Raw genomic sequence first — 26472 nt, 5'->3', positions numbered from 1 at the left:
GATGAGTGCTCCAGGCTACGGAGAGATGGATAGTGTTTGTAAGGATGACATTTGAGGTTGTCCTCTGGCATCTACATGCATGTCCATACATGGTTTAAAAAGTAAAAGAAATCCCAAGTCAGTTTTCTTAGACTTTAGTGATGGCAAAATACTGAAGTTTCAGAACATTTTAACATGGCCTAGAAGTTAAATTGCATAATTTTAAAACTTTAATCACCTTTATGTAATTGAATTCTTAAAAGAATAAACACCTTAGCTAGAAGTTTTGTATTTGTGTGTGGAACAGTTAATTTAAAAAAATTTTTGGTTTTATTTATTCAGCGAATGATGCCATAGTCCTACCTGGCAAGAAGATCATGGAGTTTGAAAGCTTCCATCTTCTATGAGAAATACTCTACAGAACTTGTCACGTCTTTGAAATTTAGAATATATTGCTTTCATAATATGAATTTTATTGCCTAACTGAAGTGTCTAATTTTTCAAGTTTGTAAGTTTATTAAGTGGTTTCAACATTTTTTGTTTGTTTTGACGATGAAAAAGACAGTTTTGACTATGAAGGAGACAGTTTGAAGAAAAGCCAAAGTCTATTAAAACATTTACGGCATGTTTGTACATTGCTGTTTAACATCATTTTTGGTAATGGTCCTGTAGCTTAGGGCTGTAGTGCCCGTCAGAAGGCCATTGTCCTCACAGCTGAATCGCTTTTCCCAAAGATGATGCAGCGTTTTCTCACTGGGTTACAAATATTGCATCATCTTTGAGGAAGTAGGAGTGGCCAAAATACTAAGGCAGGTTTGAACAACTAATTTAAATTTTGTTTTTAATGTCTGAATCAATTTGCTTTGAAAAACATAATAGAGTCTTAGTTTGAGTGCTACGCTGGTAGAGTGGACTGAGACCTGCCTTCTGTGAAAGTAGTGGCAGGTCACGTAGGGTAAACGTGGTTGGAGTGACAGATGCAGAAACATGAACCATTCCTTGAAACGCTTCCATTTACTATAGCATATAATTTAAAAATAATTTTGGGGGTACTACATTATCACAAAATCATACAAAAATTTTATAAGTATATACAGAAAGTTTCAGAAAACAGACTTTTAACTCACAAGAGTATAAATAGACATATATATTCCCATGTTCTGAAAAATAGAAATAACTCCACAGAAAATATACTTAGTTACTCCTAAAGATCATTCTTGAAATGTAGATTTAAGTGGTATATTTTAAATGACAGAACTATATATAATTACAGAAATCAAATGGATAAACATCACAATAAGATGAAACTTGGCCACTGTATTATGAAGTTTTATGTGTGTGGTTTTTGAAGCTGTTAAGGCAAGAAGTGTCAAATGTTTTAAATAACAGACAACTGATTTTTCAAAGACTTGATGTTTTAAAAATTAAAGTGTAAGAGGTGGTTAGTAAAGGGGATAATAAAAGCTCAAACATTTTCAGGACCAAATTTAAACTGTTAAGTTACATAAAGGATGGATAATAAAGTCACGCCTATAAAAGTCTGTGTTTAACACTGTGAAGCCAGCCCTTCTACTGCTGTGGTCATTGCCTTTCCATTGAGAGATAAAAGCGTTAAGCTAATTATTCAACCATTTCAGAAGTTGGCCTTGGCCATGCTAATCCCATAGAGTAAAGATCAGAAAGAGCAAAAGGACAAAGGAGACAAGGTCCTAAAGCTGCTTGCTGCAAAGGGTCAGGCGAGGTGGCATTTCTTCATTCTGTAAGTGCATTCCATTAAATTTAAGGCATTCATTCTAGCATTGCATCTCAGCTGAAAAATTTTGTTGAAAATTGTGTGAATTTCCAGAACTATGCTTTTTAACTATCACTTTCTAAAAATGTGCATAGATGTGTTCTCCTAACTGTCCAGTAAAGACCAGAAGTGGGGGGACTTAACTGATTTAGCTTTTTATAAGAAAAGAACATGTGACAATCCATTTACTTTCTGTTATTTAGTAGACAATGACCGTAAACACATTTAAAAAGTGGGTTTTTTTTTTTTTAAGGTAGAGTCTCACATACTTCAGGCTATCCTCAAATGCAGTATGTAGGCAAGAATGTGAATTTCTGATTCTGTGCTTACACCTGGGATTATAGACATGCCCCATTTAATGTGTGGTGCTAGGGATTAAATCCAGGGCTTTACAAATTTAGGTACACACTCTACCAACTGAAGTACATGCTATAGCTCCACATTTGAATGGTTTGTTGTTCAAGACTGTGGTTTATAGACAGGCTTGCTCTGACCCTAAAACAATTAACTGGACTACTACTTCTAAATGAAACCACACAAGAAATCACACAGAGAAAAGAGTGGACGTGGTTGATGATGCAGAGTAGCAGAGTGCTATGTGCTTTGGCATGCATTTACATAGGGAACAAGTGGGATGACAGCAACTGGTGGCAGTCTTGGACTATAAATTCAGATAGAGCAAGTACACACCATAATTCTCTGGATTCAAAAACTATAGGGCAGATTGTATATGATTCATCATCCTTTCTACAGTTGGTGGTTAATCCAGCAAGGACTGCCACTTTGGGGGACAAAAATAGAAAGGAAGCAGTCTTTATGATTTACTTGCTTAACATTATGGACTTTTATAGAACTGAAAATTTTCTGTAGCTAAAAGCTGGCTAGCTGTCCAGAGGGGAAACCTTAGAACTATAATATATACCATGCTTAAATTTGAAGGCAGTTTTCTTTTTACATGAATTCTTTAATTTATTGACTCCCATTTTATGTAATACCAGTGTATTCCAAAGCGTGGCCTAATACAGATGGACCATTGGCATGAGCAGTGGGAGAGCTCATGCTCTAAGTCTGGAAGTTTCTTCATCAGCCTTCAGCTTTAAAATTTGCCAGGCTCCAAGCACTGCTTAGACAAAAGTTCTCTGATGCAGTGTGTTCATTCTGGTTTTAATATTCACAACTTTTGAGCCATAGAAAACACAGCAAACCAAACAGGATTCCAGAGTCTTGGGGGAGGGAATCTATGCTACAAAGATAATCTGCACAGTAAAATAAAAATGGAAACAACCAGTAGGGCGTCCTCGGTGTCGTCACATGTAGAAAAATAAGTTTCACACGGCAGTCTACTGGAGTTCTCACGCTGAGGAAACTAGCGAGGCTAAACAGCAAAGTCCTGGAAGGTAAGTCCCAATCTTTGGCAGCATTAAAATGGAAGGATTCTGACCGAGTTCCTGATGATCCTGGAGTCATTCATTTTGGAAAACAGCCTTACAGGGTGGCATACATCTAGTTAAACAGCTTGCTTCAATACAAAACTAAAAATGTATGCCCAGTGTTATTCGTGTATGAATTTAATGCTTTTGTTTACACAATAAAATGTTTATTAATTAGATCATACCTTTAAATATGCAGTATTATCTTTCTGTTAAGAGCTATTGCTATCACAGAACCTTAAACTGTACATTTGGAAATGAACGTTCATATTATCACTTTCCCATTAATGCCATAATTTTGTTTCAAAATTTTATGGAGATGGCTCCGAAACAGAGATTGACAGCTCAAGCATGAAAACGTAGACGTCATGCTGCTGACTGGATCTTCTCTCAGCAGTCTGGGGAGCAGTGTCCTCTGCAGAGGGCACTAAACTAATGTTTAAGAAACATTTGCCAGGAAAGCTTATATAAGTTCCCCTAAGAAAAATGTTTGCAGTTTTAAAACTGACACTTTACGACGATGGTCACTTACTTACACCTTTCCTTGTACAAGGGTGAAATATTTCATTGAAGAAATGTTAGAAATGAGAAAATTTTCATTTTTTTTTTTAAGACTGCTGTACCCTAAATCTCCTGGGCCAGTCTGCCAAATTACATACTCCTCAATAAGAGGAGGATGGCTTTTATCAAGTAATTCAGTCATTTGCAATGTAATTATCTGGCAGTGTACAGATTATGGGTTGGTACATACAGTAAGCATTTTGAGCTGTCAGTCTTCTGCTGAGTGGATGATTCTCTGCATCCCTCCCTGTCACAGTCTTCAGTTAGCACCACTGGACCATGCAGAGTTTGGTTTTGGTTTTTTTTTTGTCATGGAACTGGTATTGAGGTGAGATTTGTTCAGTCTTCTCAGCATCATCCTGGCACTTCAGTGAGGCATATGTACACATTTCCAGACAAACAAACTGCAATCAGAAAAAAAGTGACAAGGAGTTCATCACATTCTAGGTTTTTAGATTTTGCCAATTTATCTTTCGGATCACATGTACAGTAACTTTTTTGTTTATTTGAGGTTAATGGCTTTGGAGTCACTGGCTATATTGCCATCTGAGAGATGCTGGCTGTATTCATTACCAGTGCTGTATAGAGTTACGTTTGTAGTCTTCACTAGTACTGAGGTGGTCATGCTCTTCCTGGACTGAAACACTGACCTGCAGTCATCGCCTCCAGCACTGACAACATGTCGATCACCACTGGTAAATCGAATATTCGTCACATGGGGAGAATGACCTAAGAATCGCTTGTGCTTTGCCTAAAACAGAAACAAAACTCCCTCATTAGTGACAAGAGTAGGGAGGCAGACCCCCGGCAGTTACTGCAAAGAGTTTACAGGTCTGTGTACGACAAACTAAGTCATTTGGGTAGTCATATCTACAGGACCCTGGAAGCTTTTCTCTCTGAAAAAAGGGGGTAGGGTAGAACTTAGTAAAAGCTCATCAAAATTTGTCTACGAGTTTCCAAAGACTATAGGGAAGATTTTTTTTTTTTTTTTTGAGACAAGGCTATCCTTGAATTTGGAAATCTACCTGCCTCTGCCTCTGGAGTGCTGAGATCAAAGGAAGGCATCACCATACCTGGCCTGGAAGATTTGTTTTTAATAGCTTTTATTTTGGGTGTTGGAAGTTTGAGAAAACCTTTGGAAATGAAATTTTAGCTACAGTAGTATCAGCACCATAACCTTTTACATAATGTGGGAAAAGATGAATCATCTAAGATACAACTAAAGTAATACAAAAATACTAAACACTTACAAATTTTTCTGGGCATGGAAAGTCATATAACTTAACCATGCCAAAGTCATCTCCTGTCACAAGGCTGATTCCTGAATGAGATACACAGGCACAGGTGACATCTGCTTTCTCAGCATGTCTGGACCAGATTCCCATTACTTCATCTCCCAGAATGCTAGGTAGAGGGAAAACAAATGCACCACAGAAAACAGACATTTTAACCATATTAAACAAAAATAACAATTACCTCTGCCTCTCAAATGCTAGGGTAAAGATGTGTATCGCCACATCTGGCTCTACCAGCTGCTTCATTACTGTTGATCTCTTAGGAAAATGCCATGACATATTCAAGGTCATTATGCTAATGCTTTTCAAAAACTTGTTTGAGCCATGGAAACTGATAAAGTGTAGGATAGTATTTAAATGGAAGGGTCCCAGAATCAACATACTATTTATTTGTTGAGAATTCAAGATAGGATAACAAAATCATGTATTCCATCATGAAATAACTTCAAAAATAGACTTTGCTACTTTTGTTTTTGAGACGGTTATGCAATATATCCCTGGCTAGCCTCAAATTTGCTATGTAGATCAAGCGTGCCTTGAACCTGAATCACTTCTGCCTCTCATACTCTGTTCTTAGGACAAAGTTGAGCAACCATGCCTAGGCTAGTTTCCTGCTTTCTGCTCAAACGTGGCCTTGTTCATGCTACTGAGCCACATTCCCAACCCATAATTTCCAACTTCTCCAACCTCAAAAATCACTTAAGTGAAGTTTTATTTACCTTGTCCAGGTAGCCCATGTGATCCTATCAATGGCAGCATGGTCTACAAGGTGTTTTCCTGAAGGCACTTCATAGACATGCCGTTTATAACAGCCACTAGAAACCTGTTCTCAAGACGAGAGGAAACATCCATTATTAGTAGATATCTTTGTTATGTGTCATCATGAGGACGTAAAAAATCAAAGCATGGAAGGAAGGTAATGAGATGGAGGTGAGAATAGCAGGAGCAGAATGAGCGGATATGCACAGCAATAAACAACAGAGGCCACCATCTACTGTAGTTGGTATTCCTGCTGAATGATGAGATTCTAAACACTTGCCACAAATTATCTTCTGAGACAATGGGCATGATAGTTTTATATGTAACCCATAACATGTACACATAAATAGTAAAGTTCAATTTCACAGAGCAGGATACAGAATACAGAAAAACAGATTAGTGAGTTCAGGTACAGTCCCTGGGGCTTTAAATGCATTCACTAAAGAAATATACAAGCAAATATCTTTAGAAAATGGGTGCAGTATTGATGCTGTACCTGGAGATGTCTGCTATCTGCAGAGAAGTCCATTTGAATGACAAAGCTTGGAATGTCTTTGCAGTAGCTGATTCGGTTAAGGGTGGGACCCAATGTTAGGTCATAAAAGTCCACTGAGTTCTCACTAGAACCCACTGCCAAATACCGGGAATCTGGACTAAATCTGAATGCATAAAATGTTTTAAAAAAAAAGTTAGGTCCCATGTAATTGTTCAACTGTTTTTAATATCAGGGGCTTACTCCAGCACCTGAAAAATCAGTGTGTTTGATATGGCTTTAAGTTACCTAGGAGACATAACTATGCAAGCACACAGATTGCATTTGCCTAGTAACAATTAGTAAAGATTTTTACAGTTTGCTTATACTAAATATCTCGTCTTCCAATTCTAATTTTAAAATAAGTTGTTTTGGTTTAGTTTGGTTTGGTTGTTTTGTGACAGGGTTTCTCTATGTAGCCCTGGCTGTTCTTTAGACCAAACTCAGGGATCCACCTGTCTTTGCCACCCAAGTGCTGTGATTAGTGTGCACCACCTTAACTGGCTTCAAAATAATCCAAAATCATTCCAGAATTGCTAAATTAACATACTTCATGAGATAGAAAAATGATGTCTTAATATCCAAATACCAGTCAAATTAGCTCACTTGGGTTGTTAGGGTAAAATGACAACTCTAAGCTGGAAGAATATTTATTAAAAAGGTAAATCACAAAAGTTCTCCCCTATCAGTCACAGGAAGCAGTAGGGTACAAACTGAGTCTTGAAAACTGTCCCAGGAGTCCTGCTGAGTAACAATAGAGACATGGAGAGGTGAAGAAAAGCCTTGAGATTTCTTTTATAAAAAGGGTTTTACAGTGGAAAACACCCATTTTTGACAGACCCAGACCCAGGGTAGCTACTATGAAAATTAGTTTAAGCACTAAGAAAGGATCAAGAAAGGGTTAAAGGCCCTAGAGACCATTCAGTAGTAGGTAAAGTAAGTAAAGTCTCCTGCTGCCATGCCTGACAAACCTGAGTTCAGTCCCCAGAATCCACATGGTGGAAAGAGGGGACCAGCTTCTACAAGTTGCCCTCTGACCACCACTTGTGCACCTTGTAGTATGTGCATGCCCACATATATACATGGCAAATCTTTAAAAAAAAAAAAGGTTTTTGTTAATTTGAATTCTGGGAAATAGTTATTTAGTAGTGCCTGAATGAATGAACTGGGAAAGCAAGGAGAAGCTCTGGGGAGGAAGGCCACAGTTGACCTGTGAAGCCTTGCTGGGATTAAGCAAAGGTATTTTAACCTTGGTTTTTAAACTTCTGGATGGCTGCTGGCTCTCATATTAATGGCACAGACCAGTTCTCAGTAAAGCAGTTTACTGCACATGTCTAGTAGTTGGTATCATAAGATAGGTGAGGTTCATTAGGATTTTTTATTTAGCAATAAGAGTTTAAATATAACCACACCAGTATGCAGCTTATATAACATGTATAATTTGCTAGGGGTGTAGCTCAAGGAGCAGAGCCTTTGTTCATGGGTATCCTCCATACTGCAAAAATAAATAAGGAATTACCTGTCAGGACCTATTCTGGATGTATGGGCAAGTTTTTTTTTTTTTTTTAAAGTTTATGCTGGTCATTGTAAAAATCAACCAGAAAATTTATTTCATCTGTTGACTAACCTGATGTCATGGATTGCACATCGCCTGTCTCTCTTCTTTCCCCATATTTTCAGAGAACTCACAAGTAATATAATAAATTCTCCATTTTTCATTCCAATAGCCACCATGTCCCCTTCAGGGCTATAACACACTGTCCGTGCAGCATGTCCCAAATTTACTTTGTTTAGCATCTTCTGCATAAGAAGCAAGAGTCACAGGAAACATTTACAGTTGAAACCAATTTTCCTCAAACCTCAATATCAAGCTAAAGCTAGCAGTTGAAGATTTGCACTTCTTAAAAACTATAACCTCTCATTAAAAAACTGTATATACCTACTTTATCAGCAATATCCCAGAGTCTCACTGTTCCATCTTCTGCAGCAGAAAGGAAAAAATCCCTGGAAGGATGTGTTGCTAGTCCCCATACTGGCCCATCCACATGACCATTAACTAAAATGTTACATGCTGCATTTTTCTCTCCAACTTCAATTATTTCAGCATTCCTTGTTCCAACTAATATCTTGCCCTGAAACACAGAGGGACCAATCCACTTAATGCAATACAACAGTTACATGCTTTGAACTAATCTAATTGCAAAGTAATCGTTATCTCATACAAACGTTTCTCTTCCTAGGGACACACAATGGCAACATCTCTGGGCTACTGCATGGCAGAGTCTGTGCTAGAGACAACTTCTCTCTACGGTGATATATCTATACTCTTCAATATTCAGAGTTTTGGCTTTGACTATGATAATATTAGGACCTCCAGAGTGGGAAAAAGTGCACTGAGACACAAAAAGAACTAGAATTCATTTTTTAGTTGAAAAGTAAACTGCTAGGTTTGGTGGCATACTCCTGTAATACCAGCACGTGTTAGGCTGGGCATGATGACTGCAAGCTCCAGGCCAGCCTGGACTACACCGCAGAGCCTGTCTCAGCAGAAGAATGTTTAAATAAACTTAACTAGGATTTAAGTATACAGATAGGACAGCACACACATTTGATTTACAGGCACACAGTACAAGTGCATAACAGTTTTCACAGAAATCTATGAGATTTTGTTTCTTTGGGGGGTGGTTTTATTTTGTTTCATTTTGTTTTTTGTTTTTTTGAGACAAGATTTCTCTGTGTAACTGTCCTGGCTGTTCTGGAACCAGCTCTTGTAGACCAGGCTGGCCTCAAACTCGCCTAGATCTACCTGCCTCTGCCTTCTGAGTGCTGGGGTTAAAGGTGTGCCACCACCGCCCGACATGGTTTTGTTTTTTTTTTTTTTTTTAAAGGAAGCAGAATAGGGGAAATTAAAGCTGAAAGAGAAAGAAGGCCCTCACTCAGGTTTTGTTTGTTGTTGTTGTTTTGTTGTTTTGGTTTTTTTGTTGCTGAATGCAAATCAATAAACAGAAAACAACCCCCACCCCAAACATTCTGGAAGACTTTATTTTTTGTTTGTCTGTTTTGGTTTTTTGAGACAGGGTTTCTCCGTGTAGTCCTGGCTGTCTTGGAACTCACTCTGTAGACCAGGCTGGCCTCTAACTCAGAGCTCTACATGTCTCTGCCTCCTGAATGGGGTTAAAGGCAGTGCCCAGCTAGTAAGACTTTCTAAAAATAAATAATCCCTTTTTCTGAGCTGAACTCAGAGTGCCACAGATGAGTTGAGTGTGTTGGTGCACATCTGTAATTCCAGCACTCAGGAGGTCGAGGCAAGACCACAACATAAGTGACCTTTGAGTTCACCTTCATCAGCATTCATCTCTCACTCATAAACCTAAACGGTGCATCTCAGAAGCCACCTTAAAATCTCATTTACAAAGGGAATTTCTTTAAGATAAGTAAACTAGCTCATTTTAAAATTTAATTTGTAAATTTTAATTTTAAAACTTTGCTTAAGGGACTAGAAGTACAGATTAGATTAGCACTTTAGAACAGTCGCTGCTCTTGCAGAGGATATGGGTTAGATTCCACAGCGCACAATGATCTATAGCTATAGTTTCCGGGGATCTGATGCCCTCTTCTGGCTTTGGTGGGCACCAGGAACACACAAAGTACACAGATACACATGTAAGAACATCACCCATATACACAGAACAAACATCTTAAAACAACAAGCTCTGTTTAACCTTGAACATAGCTGCAACCTTTGGGCAACATATCGTAAAAACTTCCAAATCCTAAGAGCTCTCGTGCCTGGCTAAACCCCTTCTCTATTTCATTCATGCTGGCTTCCCCAGACATTCCTTTCTGCATTACATGTCAAGACCCTAGCCATATGTGAATAGAGGTCCCTAAGAGAGGAACTCCTCAGGGTATGGCCAGTAGCATGGGGAAATGCTGCTGCTGGAGACACATGGAAAGAGCTGCTCGAATAAAAACGAGTCAGTGGTGAGGATTTTCAACCTATCTTACCATAAGTCAATCAGAAGATTCAAGACAATACAGAGGTTTAAAGAAAACTCGCTTAGACACAAGTTTTCTGTATTAGTAAACAGTGGACATAACAGCACCCTATAAATCAAGTATAGGTTATTAAGTTACAAAGTGCAGGGATCACAGCACAGCTGCTCTATTTTCTGCTGCATCGCACTGGCTCAAGGAACACCTTACTTTGCCTCTGCACACAGACCGGACACAATCTGTGACTTGTCCTGTCTCAAGCCTGAAGGCCCGGCATCGCCTCAGTTCCTGGTCCCACAGTTTAACTGCACCTCCTTCCTTTGACCTAGGTAAATAAAAACAAAACCCAAATAAGTCTTTATAATTGACTACTACAATAATTTTCATTTTAAACAGAATGTTTTAAACACCCTATTTGTAATTTCTAGTATTATAAATTATCAGTCAAGTTAAGGATACATACTGTATCTCAGTCAGTGTGCTTCCAGTTTGGTAAACTTTATTTTGTGAAATATTTTCTTCTGACACAAGCATAATTTTAGTTAGTCCACTTTATATTACAATAAATTTCTCATAATAATTCTCCATTAAGAAAATGCAGAAAAGAGGATTGGTTTGTTTTCAAAGACTGTGTGTGCACACATACCATGGTGTGCATCTGCAGGTCAGAGAACAAGTTTGGAATCTGTTCTCCCTTTCCACCTTTACCTGGGAATTAATTCATCCCCAGGCATGTATGGCAAATGTCTTAACCTGCTAAGCCATCACACCAGCTCCACAAGATCTTTTTTTTTGAGGGGGGATTGAGACAGGATTTCTCTATGTAACAGCGCTAGTTGTCCTGGAACTCACTCTGTAGACCAGACTGGCCTCACAGAGATCCACCTGCCTCTGTCTCCTGAGTGCTGGGATTTAAGGCTCGTGTCACACGCCTAGTTCACAAAACAATTTCTAACATTAGAAAGATAACTGAAATGCAAAACAAGAAAGAGCATTATAGATGTTGTGCCATAGAATTTACTTTTAAAGGCCAAAAGGGCAGCACATTTATTAAATATCCTACAATTATTAAAATATCCTGTTATAGCAGGCTATTAGTAAAGTGTGCAAAATGAGGTGGTATGGGGGAATACAAGTATTTGGAGTAATATACAAAGGATAAAATAAAGCCATTTATGGGTTTTTCTCTTAAAAAACTGAAAAATAATTCCTTCATTTTGCCTTAGGAGAAAATACACCTTTCCATTAAAGAAACAGCAGACCATATGTGCTCAGTAGGTAACTGTGCCAATCTGTAGCAAAAGAACTGAACTTTGTAGTTACTGTGTGTCAATTTTTAATTCCCAGAGGACTACACTGGTGGCAAATGGCTTTTATCTGTTTTTTGGGGGAGGGAGGGTAGGGAGCAAGTGGTTTGAGGCAGTCTCATTGCCTTCCTGAGGCAACTATCTATGTAGAGGTTGGCCTCAATAAACTCAGAGAGATCTGCCTGCCACTGTTGCCACTGTGCTGGGATTAAAGGCATGTGTCATTACACCCAGCTTTAATTTGATTTTTTAGAAGATTTATTATAATTTTTAAATTATGTGCATACATATCTGGGGGTGGGGAAGTCTGTGCATGTATGAGTGTAGGTGCCCTCAGAGTCCATAAGAGGGCCCTGGATCCTTTGAAGCTGGAGTTACAGGTAGTTCTGAGCTGCCCAGCATGAGTGCTGTGCTGAACTCAGGTCCTCTGCAAGAGCTGTACATGCTAATAACTGCTGAGGCATCTCTCTAGACCCTTGATCCTATTTTATTTCTTTCTTTACTTTTTGGTGTGTGTTTGTGTTCCTGTGCATGGATGTATGTGGTCACAGACTTCTAAACATTTCCACCACCAGGTGTCAGTCCTTGCCTTTCCACCATGTTTCAGATAGGCTTTCTCTGAAGTTGATCCAAACAAGCTGGTTGGGCTTCTCCCTGTGGGAAAGTGCCAGGATTACACGTGCTTGTGCTCCTTGGTCTGGCTTCTCCGGCTTTTCTGTGGGTACTGGGTTGGTCCTCAGGCGATCAGGCACATAGAATAAGCACTTTAATTCACTGAGCCCTCACCTCAGCCCAGAAATCAATTTTAAGTATCTGGTTACTGTTTGGATATTTGAAAGTAATGCAGACAAAGGTCTTTGCTCACGCTTATGGCTGAGGTCATGTAAGAATGATTTCAGAAACTGTCTTTAGCATTCTCTGTCTCCTCTTTCACTACTGTGACTCTGAGCCTCACAGGGAGGGAGGCAATAGGGAATGAAGACATAACTTGGCTTCTAGAGTAAAGGTTTCCCTTCATGTCCTGTCAGCAATACTGATGCAGGCACACAAGGACTAGGGACATCATTCTTAATCAGAAGCACAGCTGCCTTTAGCCATCTCAGACAAGTAGCACTCTGGCTGCAGTTCAGGTTTATCTAAGATGCCCAAAAGTTGGCTGGCAAGATGGCACAGTGGGCAATGAGACTCCAAGCAATTGACCTGAGTTTGACCCCTGGAATGCAGATGGTAGAAGAGAGAACCCATTTCCACATGTTGTCCTCTGATTTCTATACATGTCCTGGGCACATACTTCCCTACACCCCCATGCACAAAATAAATTAAAAAAATAAGTGAAAACTAAAATGTAAAAAAAAAAAAACACATTATTTAAGACAAGAATTAAGAAAACCTCAAAAATGACACATAACGAGCAACAAAGGAGAAGTAAATGAGCAATTAATCTGTGCAGCCTAGAGGAGGCGAGAACACCCAACTGAGGCCTTGGGTAGATCACAAATGCACACACAGTCAGTAAGGGTATGAAAGAGGACTCACGGCCTTTCCTTGCCGCCAGTCACGATCAGCCCGTCTCGCAGGGTGGTATACATGGCAAACACAGGCCCATTGTGTGCTCTGGCCACCACTCTACACAATATGTGATCTTTCCACACACAGACATCACCACTGATGGTACCTGTAAACGTCAAGTTATTCTGAAAAGGAGTGGGGAAGGGGGGAGACAAACTCATCAAAAGTTCAAAGAGAGGTCGAACAGATGTCATCCTCTATGTGAGCGGAATGCTAGTTCACCTGCTTTGACAAAGCACATGCAAAGTGGAGTGGGCAACACTGGACCCAGGAGAGGGAGTTGAATGATGCTTAGTTCCCTTAGGGCCTTTTCCTTTCCTAAATCTGTCCTTTGTTAGTGGGACTAGCCTTGGACAAATCTTTCCTAAAATACTATAACTCCAGCTGACACTTTTCTTTGAGTCAGGGCCCTCCAGCGGTCCAAGAGCTAATCCAAAGGTCACTAAACACTAAGAGCGAAAACAAGGGGTGGTTAGGAATAGGGAGTGAAAAATAATGAGTTTGCTACAGAATTTTGTCACAGAGTGTAAATCTATTATCAAAGTGAAGACCTCACTAACTCCTGCAGATCTAGGAAAGTCGCTACTTGGTGCCTCTCTACAGTTAGAGCACACTTCAGCTATGAACACCAGCATTCCTCTCTCCTTTTCTCTGTCCAGTCTCCAACATGGAGTCATCATGTGACATCTGAAAAATTATTAAGCTGAACATAAAGCTATCTTGTGAGAAAATATCCTGGCCACACTACTGCTTCACACATTAAAAAGCTATTTTTCTCCTGTAATAGCTGTGAAGTTTATTATTTACTTTTTATTTATTTATTTTACCAAGAATGGGCACTTGGCTGCAAAGTAACTTTATGAATAAAGAAAGTTCATCTACAAACATGGACAGATCAAGTGCCAGGATTATTCCAATGGGGGTTTCCTTCTAGAAACAAATGGATACTCTTTTTTTTGACATTTCTTTTTTTTCCTCTTATATTAAGAATGAACAAAAGGTTCCATTTGTTTGATATTGTTAGTCATTTATTTAAAATATTTAAGTGTGTTCAACTGTTCTAAACTTGTAACTTTCTTTCTTAAATGTGTATTTCACATTTTTTAAAAAATCTACTTCATTTTCTGTGGAATTTGAAGAGAATTTGAAAAGCCTAGCCAGGGCAGGGTATTAAAGGAGAAGAAGTGGTTATAAACTACTACAGACCCAGGTGGATGGGATGAGAGACAGCAGGAGACTCTTGAACACTCCACTGAGGGCAGGGACTGTGTTCTCTGGCCTCAGCTCCCTGCTCCCTTAGATCAGACACTGGCCCCGAGTACTTCCAGCTACAAGATGGACAGTGGCTCTGGTGACAGAAAGTGAAGGAAACACTAAACCCCAGTGCCCTGAAGACACTGAACATGGCTTTCCTGGTTTCCTTTTCTTTTACTATAACACACGGGAGGTGCACAAGGAAGCACGAGGATGGCTGAGATCGCAGCTTGTGGAGCGTGACAAGTATATGACCAATGAAGCTTGGAGGACGGTAATGTTCCAAGGGTGCACACGTGTGACAGTAACTATCTCATTCACTTTCTTATGTTTAATGTCATTCACTCCTTAACGTTTAAAAGGACTAGATTTTTTAAAGATGATATATCCTTGACCAGGATTTGCACTGACTAGTCAATGGTAATGCCGCTTATGAATATACGGCAAGAAAACTTCAAGTCAAGACACACCATCACACAGCATTTTAACAGACATACTGCACCAAATGCAACAGCAAGCATCGTCTGCATCCGGGCATCCTCCAGTGTGCTCAGAAGCCCCTTTTTGCTGAGAAGAGCCCTTCCTGCCAGGGTCCAGAATTTCACGTGCTTTATACCCACAGAGACAAACTGGGTATCTGAATCTGGTCGAAATTCTGCTACAAAAATACGTTGGTTGTGCCCAGCTCTGCTGGCAATTCTGGCCCCTGATACAGAAGACACAACAAAATTTCACAGGTTAGTATAAGAACCTAGCTAATTGCCAGAACTGAACAGTTTCCTCTAATCGCATAGCTAAGAACAAAACAAAATAACCCAAACACAAATGCTTGCGAGAAGGCCCTGACACTTGCTCTACTACCTAACAATCAAATGACCTATAATCACTGGTACACAAATCTTTACAAGTGACACATGTTTATGGGCTACTTTGTGACAATTTAGGGGCCATTTTAAGGACCATACCTTTTTCTATGTAGTTACACTAATTTCTCATATAAATTAAATGATCTGTCTAGAGTGTGTTGGGGAATTTATTCTATTGGTCTTCCATTCTCAATCCCAGGACTCTCAGGAGGTAAATGCAATGAATTCCAAGCCAGCAGGGGTACAAAGAGAGACCCTGTCTCAGAACAGAATTTGTGTGTGTGTGTGTATGTGTGTGTGTGTGTGTGCGTGTGCGTGCGTGCATCTTATCATGAGTAATGGATTAATGGATGTGGTTCAGAGTCAAGTCACCTATGTAGTATGTGCTGTGGGGGGGTATATGTATAGGTATATGAATGTTTATGTGTGTATGTATGTGTATGTGTGTGAATATAGGCATGTGTATGAGTATATGCATGTATATGCAAGCATGTGTGGATATAGGGTATACGTATGTATGTTTATATGTGCATGAGTGTTGTGTATGAGTATATGTTATATATATGTGTGTGGGGAGCATATGTGTGTCATATGGTTATGTTATATATGTATATGTGTGTGTTATGTATGAGTTTTCTGTGGTGTGTATCTGTGTGTGTAGGTGTGTGTTATGTATGTGTGTTGTGTATGCATGCTTATGCATGTATGCATTGTGTTTATATGTGTGTAGGTATGTGTTGTATATGTGTATGTTTCATGGGTATGAGATGTGGTTCAGTGGGAGATTATCTGTGTAGCATGTGCCAGGCTCTGGGTTGGATCTCAATACACTCTTGAATTTGATATGTAACCCTAGAAGGGTTTCAAATTCACAGTAATCCTCTTGCCTCATCCTCCTGAGTACTGGGATTAAAAGCAAGTGCCCCATGCCTTACAATTTTCATTTTTTACTAAAATATCTCAGAACTAATCAAATCATTACCAAAACACAGTTTCTACTGAAAGGAAAAATTGCAAATCATTTTTAATACTAACTGGTTTCATTATTTCATGTTTTGTGAGCTTATGTCCTCACTGGGGTTTCTTAAAGGCACACATACAGTGCTACCAACTGTGTGCTATATGTTTGGTAGGACCATAACGAAAAATGGCTTCAATTCCCAACTTAAGGCAAACGCTAAAAGAGCATTCATACAGTCCTAGTATTCTTGTGAGCTTTTGTTGGCTTGTTTTGGTTTATGTATGTGTTGCTTTGTTTTGGTTTTTTAATCACACAAACGAAAAGAATCCTACCTTCCTGCCATCTCCAAATGGTAATGGTGTGCTCTGGGTCCAGCCCCACAGACAGCAGCAGCTTCCCAGTAGCACTGAAGCTGACGGAGCACACACCCTTTGAATGGGAGCATCTTAGTATAGACAATGTCTGCTTGTTCACTGCATCCCAGATGTGCACAGATGGGGCTGTAGCTGAACAAAGACAAAATCCAAGTGTTACAACCATTGTCAAGTCACCACTTCAGAAGCCAGAATAAGCATACCTAGGAAGCATGGAACTATGTACATAAGAGGAATGTAGTTTATAATAGCTCAAAACTGAAGCTAAATTTTAAAAAGGAAATAAAAAGGAGGAGAAAGGAAAGAAAGGTAAAAATACAGAATCCTTCAGGATATATGGTAAGTTGTACTTTCAAGAAAATAACATTTAGGCAAAAAATTCAGAATAATAGTAAACAGCTCGTCAAACAAGGTGTGTATGAGAGCAGAAGGCAGCAGTCAGTGAGAGGACCACAAGCTTCATACATGGCAAAGCTCTGGGGTGGAAAAAATCTTCACAGAGGTTATACTGAAACTGTAACATTTAACACAGTACATATGCTACATGCAAGTGAACATTCAATACTGATATCCTCTGAAAGCAATGCAAAGCACACGCAGCTGACAGGCAGCTAATGGCAAAACAGCTGGACAGATCCCATGGAAAACTAAACTATATGGATGGGAATCTGGGAAAGGTTACACACACTGTGAGACTTTTGAAAACACTACTTCACTGGAAAAATAAATCCATTAATATTAAGAGGTATATTACTTATCCTTTCCTATATAAATTCTTTTGCACTCCTTTCTGCTCCTCCTGGGAAATGAACCAAGGGCTTCATGCTCAGAGAACAAATGATTACCACTGAACTACATCTCAACCTGCTTCTCTTTATTGTCTAAGCTATCATAGTTTTGTGTTATCTTCTTTTCAAATTATAACCTAAAATTGAAGTTAATTCAGCAGCTAATTCAGTCTTGGAATATAAGCATTCTTACTAAAACACTCAAAATACTAAAGTGCATTTTCTTCTAATTATAAACTGCAAATATAGAAAAACATTAAAGGAGATAAGCTGCCTGAAATTATTTTACATAGGAGGAAATTCTGGCCTTTAGAAAACAAATTTCAATAAATTTGGACATTTTTCAATATCTGCTATTTATAATGCACAAATGATAAATCTAAGAAACCTTCAAATAAAGCAGTTAAAATATGTTAAAGTAGAGATATGAAGGCTTGTTCAGATTTATCCAGCTGTAAAACTTTAAAATTATAAAGATATATAAAAGTTTACCAATAATAAAATGGATTACTTATATTTGAAAATGTTGGGGACTGGAATGTATGTCAGTTGGTATAGTGCTTTCTAGTATGTATAAAGCATGAATTTTGATCCCCAGAACAACATAAATAACATGTCTGTCATACACCTTTATTTCTAGGTCTCAGAAGGTGGGGACAAGAGAATGAGAAATCCAAAGTCATCCTCATAAAAGGAGTTTGAGGCTAGCCTGGGATACATCCACTCTTAAGAAAAAGAGGGAAAGAAGAAAGAAAAATTTGAGTATTGAACTGAATCCCTCATTCATTAAAAGTCAAAGTACAAGCCAGTGAACAAGCCTGCAAGATTAGATGGCTCAGCAGGAAGAAGGCTTGTCACCAAGCCCAAGGACCTGAGTTTGATCCCCAGGAGCACTAACTCCCACAAGATGTCATCTGACCTCTGCGTGCATGGAGAGCACACATCCAAATAAACAAACAAATAAATGTAATTTTTAAATTTAAAAGTGAACTTACCCTACAAAATGGTAAGGAATATATTGTAAAATGACTTAAATCAAAAACATAAATATGGCTAGGTGGTGGTGGGACACGCCTTTAATCCCAGCACTTAGGGGACAGAGACAAGCAGATCTCTGTGAGTTGGAGGCCAGCCTGGTCTACAGAGAAAGTTGCAGGACATCCAGGGAAGTTACACAGGGAACCCTGTCTCAAAAAATCCAATAAATAAGTAAACATATAAATAAATAAATGCAATAACTACTATTTCTATGGTACAGTTTTCTGGAAATGGTAAACATTAAACATTAGAATGCCTGTTTACAAAAGGTTCCTCTGAGATATTCACAGACTATATTTGCCAGAATACAATAGGATAGACAACATATTTTTTTTTCTTCTCGAGACAAGGTTTCTCAGTAGCTATGGAGCCAGTCCTGAAACTCGTTCTGTAGACCACGCTGATCTAAAACTCACAGAGATCTGTCTGCCTCTGCCTCCCGTGTGCTGAGGTTAAAGGCATGTGCTACCACCACCCAGTTAGACAATAAACTCTTAGTAAATTATCACTAAATATACTGCAAATTATAAAGCATTCTACCTGTCTAAAATTCAAATAGCAAGTCACTGTCAATTGAATTACCAAACATGTGCATGTGTGATGTTCTGGGCCTTCTGGGTGCTAGGTAAGCACTGTACCACTGAGTCACATCCCCAGTACCTGCACTTCTAAAGACTTTATAGACAAAGAAGATGTAAGAAGCTGATAGCAGGGATGTAAAAACTGTACTCTGTTGTTATGGGACACTACACATTTGGACTACTCTAAACTTACATCTGTAACAGTATTTAACTGCAATTTTATTAGTAATTTTGGCATAAATAATGAATAAATTAATATCAATTTATAAATAATAATCAATATTAAATACAGTGTTTTATTGTTATATATTATTATAATTGTTAATATTAATTAATTTATAATTAATAATAAATAAATAATAATTTTTGGCATTCTGAGCTACTGGTGTCTTTTCCCCATGTCTCTGCCCAGATCTTGAAGTGTTTCCCTATAATTTCCTCTACCAGTGTTTTTAATGAACGAAAATGGGGATCGTTTTATAACATAACATTTCAGCTTCTAATAAATGAAAATGGGGATAGTTTTATAATATAAATTTTATTTGTATCATTTTTAAGTGCACACAGTGTGTGTGTGTGTGTGTGTGTGTGTGTGTGTGTGTGTGTGTGTGGAGGGGAGAGATATAAGGTTGTCTGGTTAGTTAAAGGCAGTTGTGAACGGCATAACGTGGGTTCTGAGGACTGAACTCAGGTCCTCTGCAAGAGCGATGTGTGCTCTTAGCCTTTGAGCCTTCTCTCCAGTCCCCTTTAACAATCTAAGAGTTTCAGGTCTCACACCTAGATCATCAACGCAGTTTTAGCTGATTTTTGTACAGGACAAGACACACAAGACACACAGATCCACTTTAATTTCTACATGTGGATATCCAGTTTTCTAGTAGCATTTGTTGAATCTTTTTCAAAAAAAGACACACGCACGCACACACGCATGCACACATGCACGCACGCACACACAGACAGACATACAGACATAGTTATTCAGGCTTGTTGATGTATGTTTGTAATCCCAGCATTCAGGAAGCAGAGGTGGGAGAATTTCTATAGGTTTAAGGCCATACCAGTCTACAGTAAGCTCCAGGCCAGCTGAGCAAGACTCTATCTCAAAATAACAGCAACAAGCAAGCAAGCAAGCAAGCAAACAAACAAACAAATAAAATCAAAACAAAGTAATATGCTATGCAATAGGCTTCTATGTGGCTCTCCAATCTGTAAATTCATCATTGTGGAACTCTAACTTGTGCACAGTGCTGAACGTCAGGTGCAGTCTGCTGTAACTACTCCACTCTGCTGAGATCGACCAAAGCTACTGCAGATGGCATGCAGCAGAGCACCGCTGTGCTCAGTAAGATTTTATGTATGTATAGAGAAGTTTAAATTCCCTGTAATTTTTATTATGAGTTTTCTGATTTTCCTCAAATATTCAAATTAGTTTAAATAAGGAAACAAAACAAAACTATCTGCAGTTCATGTGCTATAAAATCAAGTGCTGTGATAGATGTGGCCCAATGGTGGCAATTACTACTCTTAAGTGTAGCCAAGGAGCAGGGGCCTGGCTTGCTGTGCTTAACAGATTAATAGTGGACTAGTTCAAGCACAACAATCATACTGTATTCTAATGAGGGGCAGAAAACAGAAGTCTTTGGGGAATATTTTGTACTAAATTGCTAATGTTTATTGTGTTACATAAGTGAGAATATAGCCAAAAAATCTAGTTATTATAATATAAAAACAATTGATATATAAAAACTATATTAATTAAACTGTTATCTTAAGTACATAAAGCCATAGTCCAATTAGTCATAAAAATTGTTTTTAAACATTTAAATGATTTTTGATGTAATGTGTTTAACAACAAAAATAGTTCATAAATTAATAGATTTTCTACTAGCTCTATGATGTTAGCAAGTTATTGACTACATGAAGAATTTGTGTGATAACTACATAATGTGATGTAAGAAAATCTTCAGGATAGCTCCAGGCACACTTGAGAGGTCAAAACACTTATGAGTATATATGCATGTGTGACTGTGTGTTTAGACAGGCAGGTATACACTTGTGTGTGGAGGCCAGAGGTCAGCCTGTGGCTTCACTCTTCTGCAGGTACTATCCTGAGTACTATTTCTGAGACTGGAGCTTGCCCATTAGGTTATGTTGTCTGATGAGCAAGCCCCAGGGACCATCCTGCTGCTGAGATTCAAGTGTGATGTCCCCATAACTGGTATTTTCACATGGGGGGTTCTTAAACTCAAGTACTCATGCTTGTGAGACAGGCATCTTACTGACTCAGCTATCTTTCCAGCCCTGAAACCATTGTTTAAAAATACTATTATTTTTGAAGATAAAAAATGATGTTATTTGTCATGACTATTCTATAAGCTGTATGTGGAGCAGTAAGATGTTTGGACTTTTAGGGGGGAATATGATTTTTGTATGCACATTATTACTTATACTTTAGCAATTACTACTATATACTATAACTAAAACAGAAAGTATTCAAGTTTCCTTACCTGACATGTCTGCTGAATCACCTACAATAAAGAATCAGTTTAAAAAGTTATCCATAAATAATATAATAATAGTAAATTTGTAAAACACAACTATCATTTTGTTATTTAAATGACAAAATATCCTATACAAAATTAGGTTGTTACATCAAATTGAGTAGACTGAGAAAAAGTACTTGCTTTCACTATCTACAAATGATCATTCAATCTTTCTTTGGGCACATTTAATGATATACATAAAGTTCTAATCATAATAATTTATAAAGTAATACTGATATGAACCTTTTTGGGTTTATAAAATGTATGCTTTGATGCATCTGTGCCTGAAGGAAAGAGTTATATCTGAGGAATGTGGCAACAAAGGTTATTAAATAAACCAACAAGCAAAAGGGGGTCTTCATTATATCTAAAGACTTTCCACATGTGTTACACTGGATTTCCATCTGAGCCAAACAGCTGCCATCTTGGGGTATTTAGCTGTGCCCACTTTCAAAACACCACCGCAGCTTTGCATGATGACTGTTTGCATTCCCTCATAGAGGGACCATGAGGGAAGACCATGAGACCAGTCACTCCACACCACCCATTGTGTGCAACTGAGTGCAGAATAAAACCAGGTGGGAAATCCAAGCAAAGATACTCAGAAAAAGAAGACAGAGTAAGGGAGATGCCAGCAGTTGCCAGAGAAGCAAGATGTGAGGTAACAATCCACAAACCTCGTGGTAAAATATAAACTAGTAGAAATGGGTTAATTTAAGTTGTTAGAGTTAGTTAGTAATAAACCTGAGCTAATGGACCAAACAGTTCATAACTAATATTAGCCTAAGAGTGGTTATTTGGAACTGGTGGGCAGGAGAGGAATCTCCAGTTACAACTGAGCCCTAACTACATATGGAGTTAGCTCCTCATGGAGGAGCTACAATATCTAGGTTTGGGGAGACCAAGGGTTGGGGCTCTATCTATGCAGCTATGGGAAAGCCATCATCCCTGCTGGATGAATTCTCCTATAGGGAATCCACACCTATGTTCTGTAAGTAATCCCAAGATTGGTTCCCTAGAGTGAGCTTTGATGGAATGGTGCCTGGTTTATTGTGGAGACCTTAGAAGAAGGAAAAATGTTGCTTATGACTCCTTCAGGAAAGAATTTTATAAACAATATGCATAAAAGAAAACTGTGAAAGCTTATGTTCATATTTATGGTGTAATATCTATGAGCAAAGTTTTAAAGAGTAATGGTGTGTATCAAGGATAGTAGCAGAAAGTTATATACCCACTGAAGATACATGATGGTTTCATACATCTATCAAGTCTGATACCCCCCTATGTGAAATAATGACTTCAAGGATAAAGTGATAACACAGGCATACAGGTATCTTTATAAGGAATATGAGGCAAGAATGAATAAAGTATTTTGACTTTGCCATTTTTAGTTCTAAACATAATCTAATAATCACCAACTGGTGAAAAGACTTGATACTTTGTCACACAAAGAAAAGCTGATAGAATGGGGGTGTTTGTCTTAGAGGTCGTTTGTCATTGGATAGTCTGAGATAAGACAATGTATTATACATAAAAGCTGGAACATTATAGCCTAAATGATTATACTAATTTAGGTACATTCCTCTGATGACCTGGAAGGACTGGTATACATCTGGAACTCACTGGAGTTTTGGGATATAGAACACTGCTGTCTCTCCGCAGAAGACAGGTACATCCCACACCACAAAGGACCGTGGAAGCACTTATTTGAGGCCGCTATGGAATGAAATGTTTGTGTTCCTCCAAAACTCCTATGATGTCATGCTAATTTCAACTACAGTGTTAAAGGGTGGGATCTTTGTGAGGAATTAGGTCATGTGAGTGGAGTTCCACAATGAAGATCAACATAAGCTAAGATGATAGATAAATAAGGAAGACAATATAGATATAACAAGGCCATCTGTAACATAGGGAGATGGCCTTTACTACAACCCAATCATGCTGGCACCTTTAGCTTCCAATTTCCAAAATGGTAAGATATGTGTTGCTTGCTTCCTTCCTTGCTTGCTTCCTCGCTTGCTTGCTTGCTTGCTTGTTTTAAAAGCACCTCATCCAAGTATTTGTTCTAGTAGTCAAAACTGGCTAAGATGTATCCCAAAATGGAATCCCCAAATCCAGTGAAAGCTAACCACCCCCTAAACTTCCTTTATGAATATACATGCTGGGTGTACAATGTGCTACTGGATGAACAGACTCTGAGAAGAGGCCGAGCAAAGCCCAAAAGTAGGTTCAGAACTATTTGGTAAAGAATTCAAGGATTTCAAGGTTCAAGACATAGTCCAGTAGAGAGAAGGCTTCTCCTGGAAAGTATACCCCACTCCTATAGAATATAGCTAGGAGATGTACAAAGTGATCTTCTAAACAAAAATCACCAGGGGAAAGTCAATGGGAAAAAACAACTGCTTACAAAGTTGGAAGGTAAAGTTACAGATTAGATTTTCTATGTACCCAAGAACAAAGGCCAATGAGAAAGGAACCACAAAGAAATTGGCATCTGTTCCATGTGAAGGACCACTTTATAAGTAAGCTTTCTAGGGAGAAGTTCTATTACTTTATTGGCTATAAAGCTATGGGAGCTCAATCCTCCTGCCACTAATTTCCAAATGCTAGGATTACAGGTTTGTCACCAGATCTGGTCCATAATCTATCCATGTAACAAGCTGGTGTCCCACACATAACTGTAATCCAAGTTCTAAGTAGGGTGGAGACAAGAGGATTACTGGAGCTTGTTGACTTTCAGCCTAGCCAAGAAAATACAAGCCCCAGGTTCTGAGAGAGACCCTGCCTCAAAGAAATAGGTGCAGAGGGTAACAGAGAAGGACAACTGATGCCAGCACTCTCTGTCATGTGCTCAGACACACTTACACTGACACACATACAAATAAATAATAAAACTGTATAATGATAAATATGCATGACAACACTAAAACAAAATCTATCACTTTGTATGTTTACTTTAAAAATTCTTTTTTGTTGTTTGGTTGGTTTGGTTTAGTTTTTTAAATATTTATTTATTTATATATATATATATATATTGAAGGGTAGGTGGTTTGCATTTTAATGAAGCCATTCATTACACACAAAGGAATTACTATTTTGTTTTGCAAATTTAAGCATTTTGCATAATTTGTGAGGGTATTTTATTCAGTAGATGATTCTAAAATTGCCCTATTATTTTGGCAAAAAAAATGAGAACAACAACTTTCTAAGTAAAAATGACTGGGGGCTGGTGGCCCAGCGGATAAAAGTGCTTGCTGCACAGCCTGAGGATCCGGGTTCAGTCCTTGGGTCCCTCAGTCAAGGCGAGAGCTGGCTCCCGGAAGTTGTCCTCTGACCTTTCTGTGTTGCCCTTGTAGCACGTCGAGTCTATTTATTCATATTTTACGTACATTGGTGCTTTGCCATGAGTGTTGGGTCTCCTGGAACTAGAACAGTTATGAGCTGCCATGTGGTTGCTGGGAATTGAACCCAGGTCCTCTGGAAAAGCAGTCAGTGCTCTTAATCACTGAGCCATCTCCCCAGCCCTGATTTAGTTTTTCAAGGAGATGGTTTCTTTGTGTAGCCTTGGTTGTCCTGGAACTCACTCTGTAGACCAGGCTGGCCTTGAACTCACAGAGATCTGCCTGCCTCTGTCTCCCAAGTGCTGGGATTAAAGGTGGACACCACCACTATCCAGCTTAAATACTGATTTTTTTTTAGAAAATTCTACAGAAGGGAAAGTGTTCCATGTATTGCAGCTATAAAAACAAACAATCTAGAGGAGAACAAATTCCTGACTAACAGTATTTGCAGAAATAATTAAGATATTGGGAAAACAAGAAAGCCAGTAAAATGAGTATAGCAACTAAGGTCACTGAGACCCCCAAAACATGGTAATTTCAATAGTGTTTACAAGTGTACTTGACCGCCCACATCTGTAATGCAGTATCATGGTAGTTTTTACTGTCAATTTTAACAGACCTGCTATCCTACTCATAGAGCCACGAACCTTTGTTTTTTGTCAGAAGTTAAAATAAACCACAGGCACATTTCAAACTGTTGGTGAATCTGATCAATGCTAATGCCAAAGAAACATTTTTAAATGCGAAGGGATTTTCTAACATAAAACTATCTGCAGTTTCTCTTACCCAACCTAACCTTTGCTAAACAAGGGTTTATCCCCATTGGTCTAGTTAATTTCTTGGCTCTCCATTATATTCTTCCTCCAAGGTTTGAATTTGACCACTTGGCAGACCAGAAATTCCCACTAAAGGTAAAGGTCAACTATTTACACAACAGTTTGAGCAAATTCAGATAAATAATAGAAAGCTACCTGACAGCAAACATAAGGTAATCAGGCCAGGTTCCATATACACACATGCATTCTTAGCAGTTCACAATTCAATACACTTCGATTTTTTCCTAGGGTATTGAAATCATTAGAACAAAGTAAATGTTTCAGACTATTTCTTTTGAAATATAGAAACATACCTACTTGGCCAGTTGCCACTATGTTGATAAATTTGGGGTGCTGATTTACAGTGAGGCACAGAATGTCATCATTATGTTCCTGATAAAAACTCTGAGTCCCTATAAAGAAAGAATTTGAAAGTTAACTTTGAAAACTTTAAGATGCAAGAGCCAAATGTACTTATTTAGTACAATAAATTAATTTGCTCATTCAAAATTTATTTTGAGCATTTACCATGTAAGTGATTACTAGCAAAAGGATGACAAATGAATTGATAATCTAAAGGGATCGAGGCCTGAAAAGGATAAACCACACAGAGCTGAAGATACCAAATGCCACGAGAGACAGATAAACAAAAGGCTGGGGATGTAGCTAATTGTGCAGACACATGGTTCTT

The 26472-nt window shown here is 38.5% G+C and overlaps 2 protein-coding genes across 15 annotated transcripts in view; one reads left to right on the top strand and one right to left on the bottom strand.

Annotated features, from left to right (window-relative positions):
• The window catches only part of Zc3h14 (zinc finger CCCH-type containing 14), a 41819-nt gene extending 40281 nt beyond the window's left edge, over nt 1-1538 (top strand). For all 5 annotated transcript variants that reach the window (XM_038336093.1, XM_038336090.1, XM_038336092.1 and 2 more), the window contains one exon: nt 322-1538. In XM_038336093.1, the coding sequence (XP_038192021.1) occupies nt 322-328 (7 nt within the window). In that variant the 3' untranslated portion in view covers nt 329-1538. The remainder of the gene's footprint in view (nt 1-321) is intronic.
• The window catches only part of Eml5 (EMAP like 5), a 128921-nt gene continuing 103423 nt past the window's right edge, over nt 975-26472 (bottom strand). For 4 of the 10 annotated variants that reach the window (XM_038336077.1, XM_038336078.1, XM_038336080.1 and 1 more), the window contains 14 exons: nt 26096-26194; nt 21590-21610; nt 16634-16807; nt 14972-15180; nt 13188-13345; nt 10555-10669; nt 8292-8480; nt 7976-8148; nt 7320-7439; nt 6313-6475; nt 5777-5880; nt 5013-5166; nt 4413-4513; nt 975-4166 (listed from right to left, as the gene is read on the bottom strand). In XM_038336077.1, the coding sequence (XP_038192005.1) occupies nt 4130-4166; nt 4413-4513; nt 5013-5166; nt 5777-5880; nt 6313-6475; nt 7320-7439; nt 7976-8148; nt 8292-8480; nt 10555-10669; nt 13188-13345; nt 14972-15180; nt 16634-16807; nt 21590-21610; nt 26096-26194 (1817 nt within the window). In that variant the 3' untranslated portion in view covers nt 975-4129. Of the gene's footprint in view, nt 4167-4412; nt 4514-5012; nt 5167-5776; nt 5881-6312; nt 6476-7319; nt 7440-7975; nt 8149-8291; nt 8481-10554; nt 10670-13187; nt 13346-14971; nt 15181-16633; nt 16808-21589; nt 21611-26095; nt 26195-26472 lie in introns of those variants that run through there. The other 6 variants (XM_038336081.2, XM_038336082.2, XM_038336079.1 and 3 more) reach the window with 5 other exon arrangements.

The sequence above is a fragment of the Arvicola amphibius genome, chromosome 7, assembly GCF_903992535.2.
Source record: "Arvicola amphibius chromosome 7, mArvAmp1.2, whole genome shotgun sequence".
Classification (NCBI taxonomy): domain Eukaryota; kingdom Metazoa; phylum Chordata; class Mammalia; order Rodentia; family Cricetidae; genus Arvicola; species Arvicola amphibius.
Note: the sequence above shows the minus strand (reverse complement) of the source record. Positions and strands in the feature narration are given on the sequence as shown.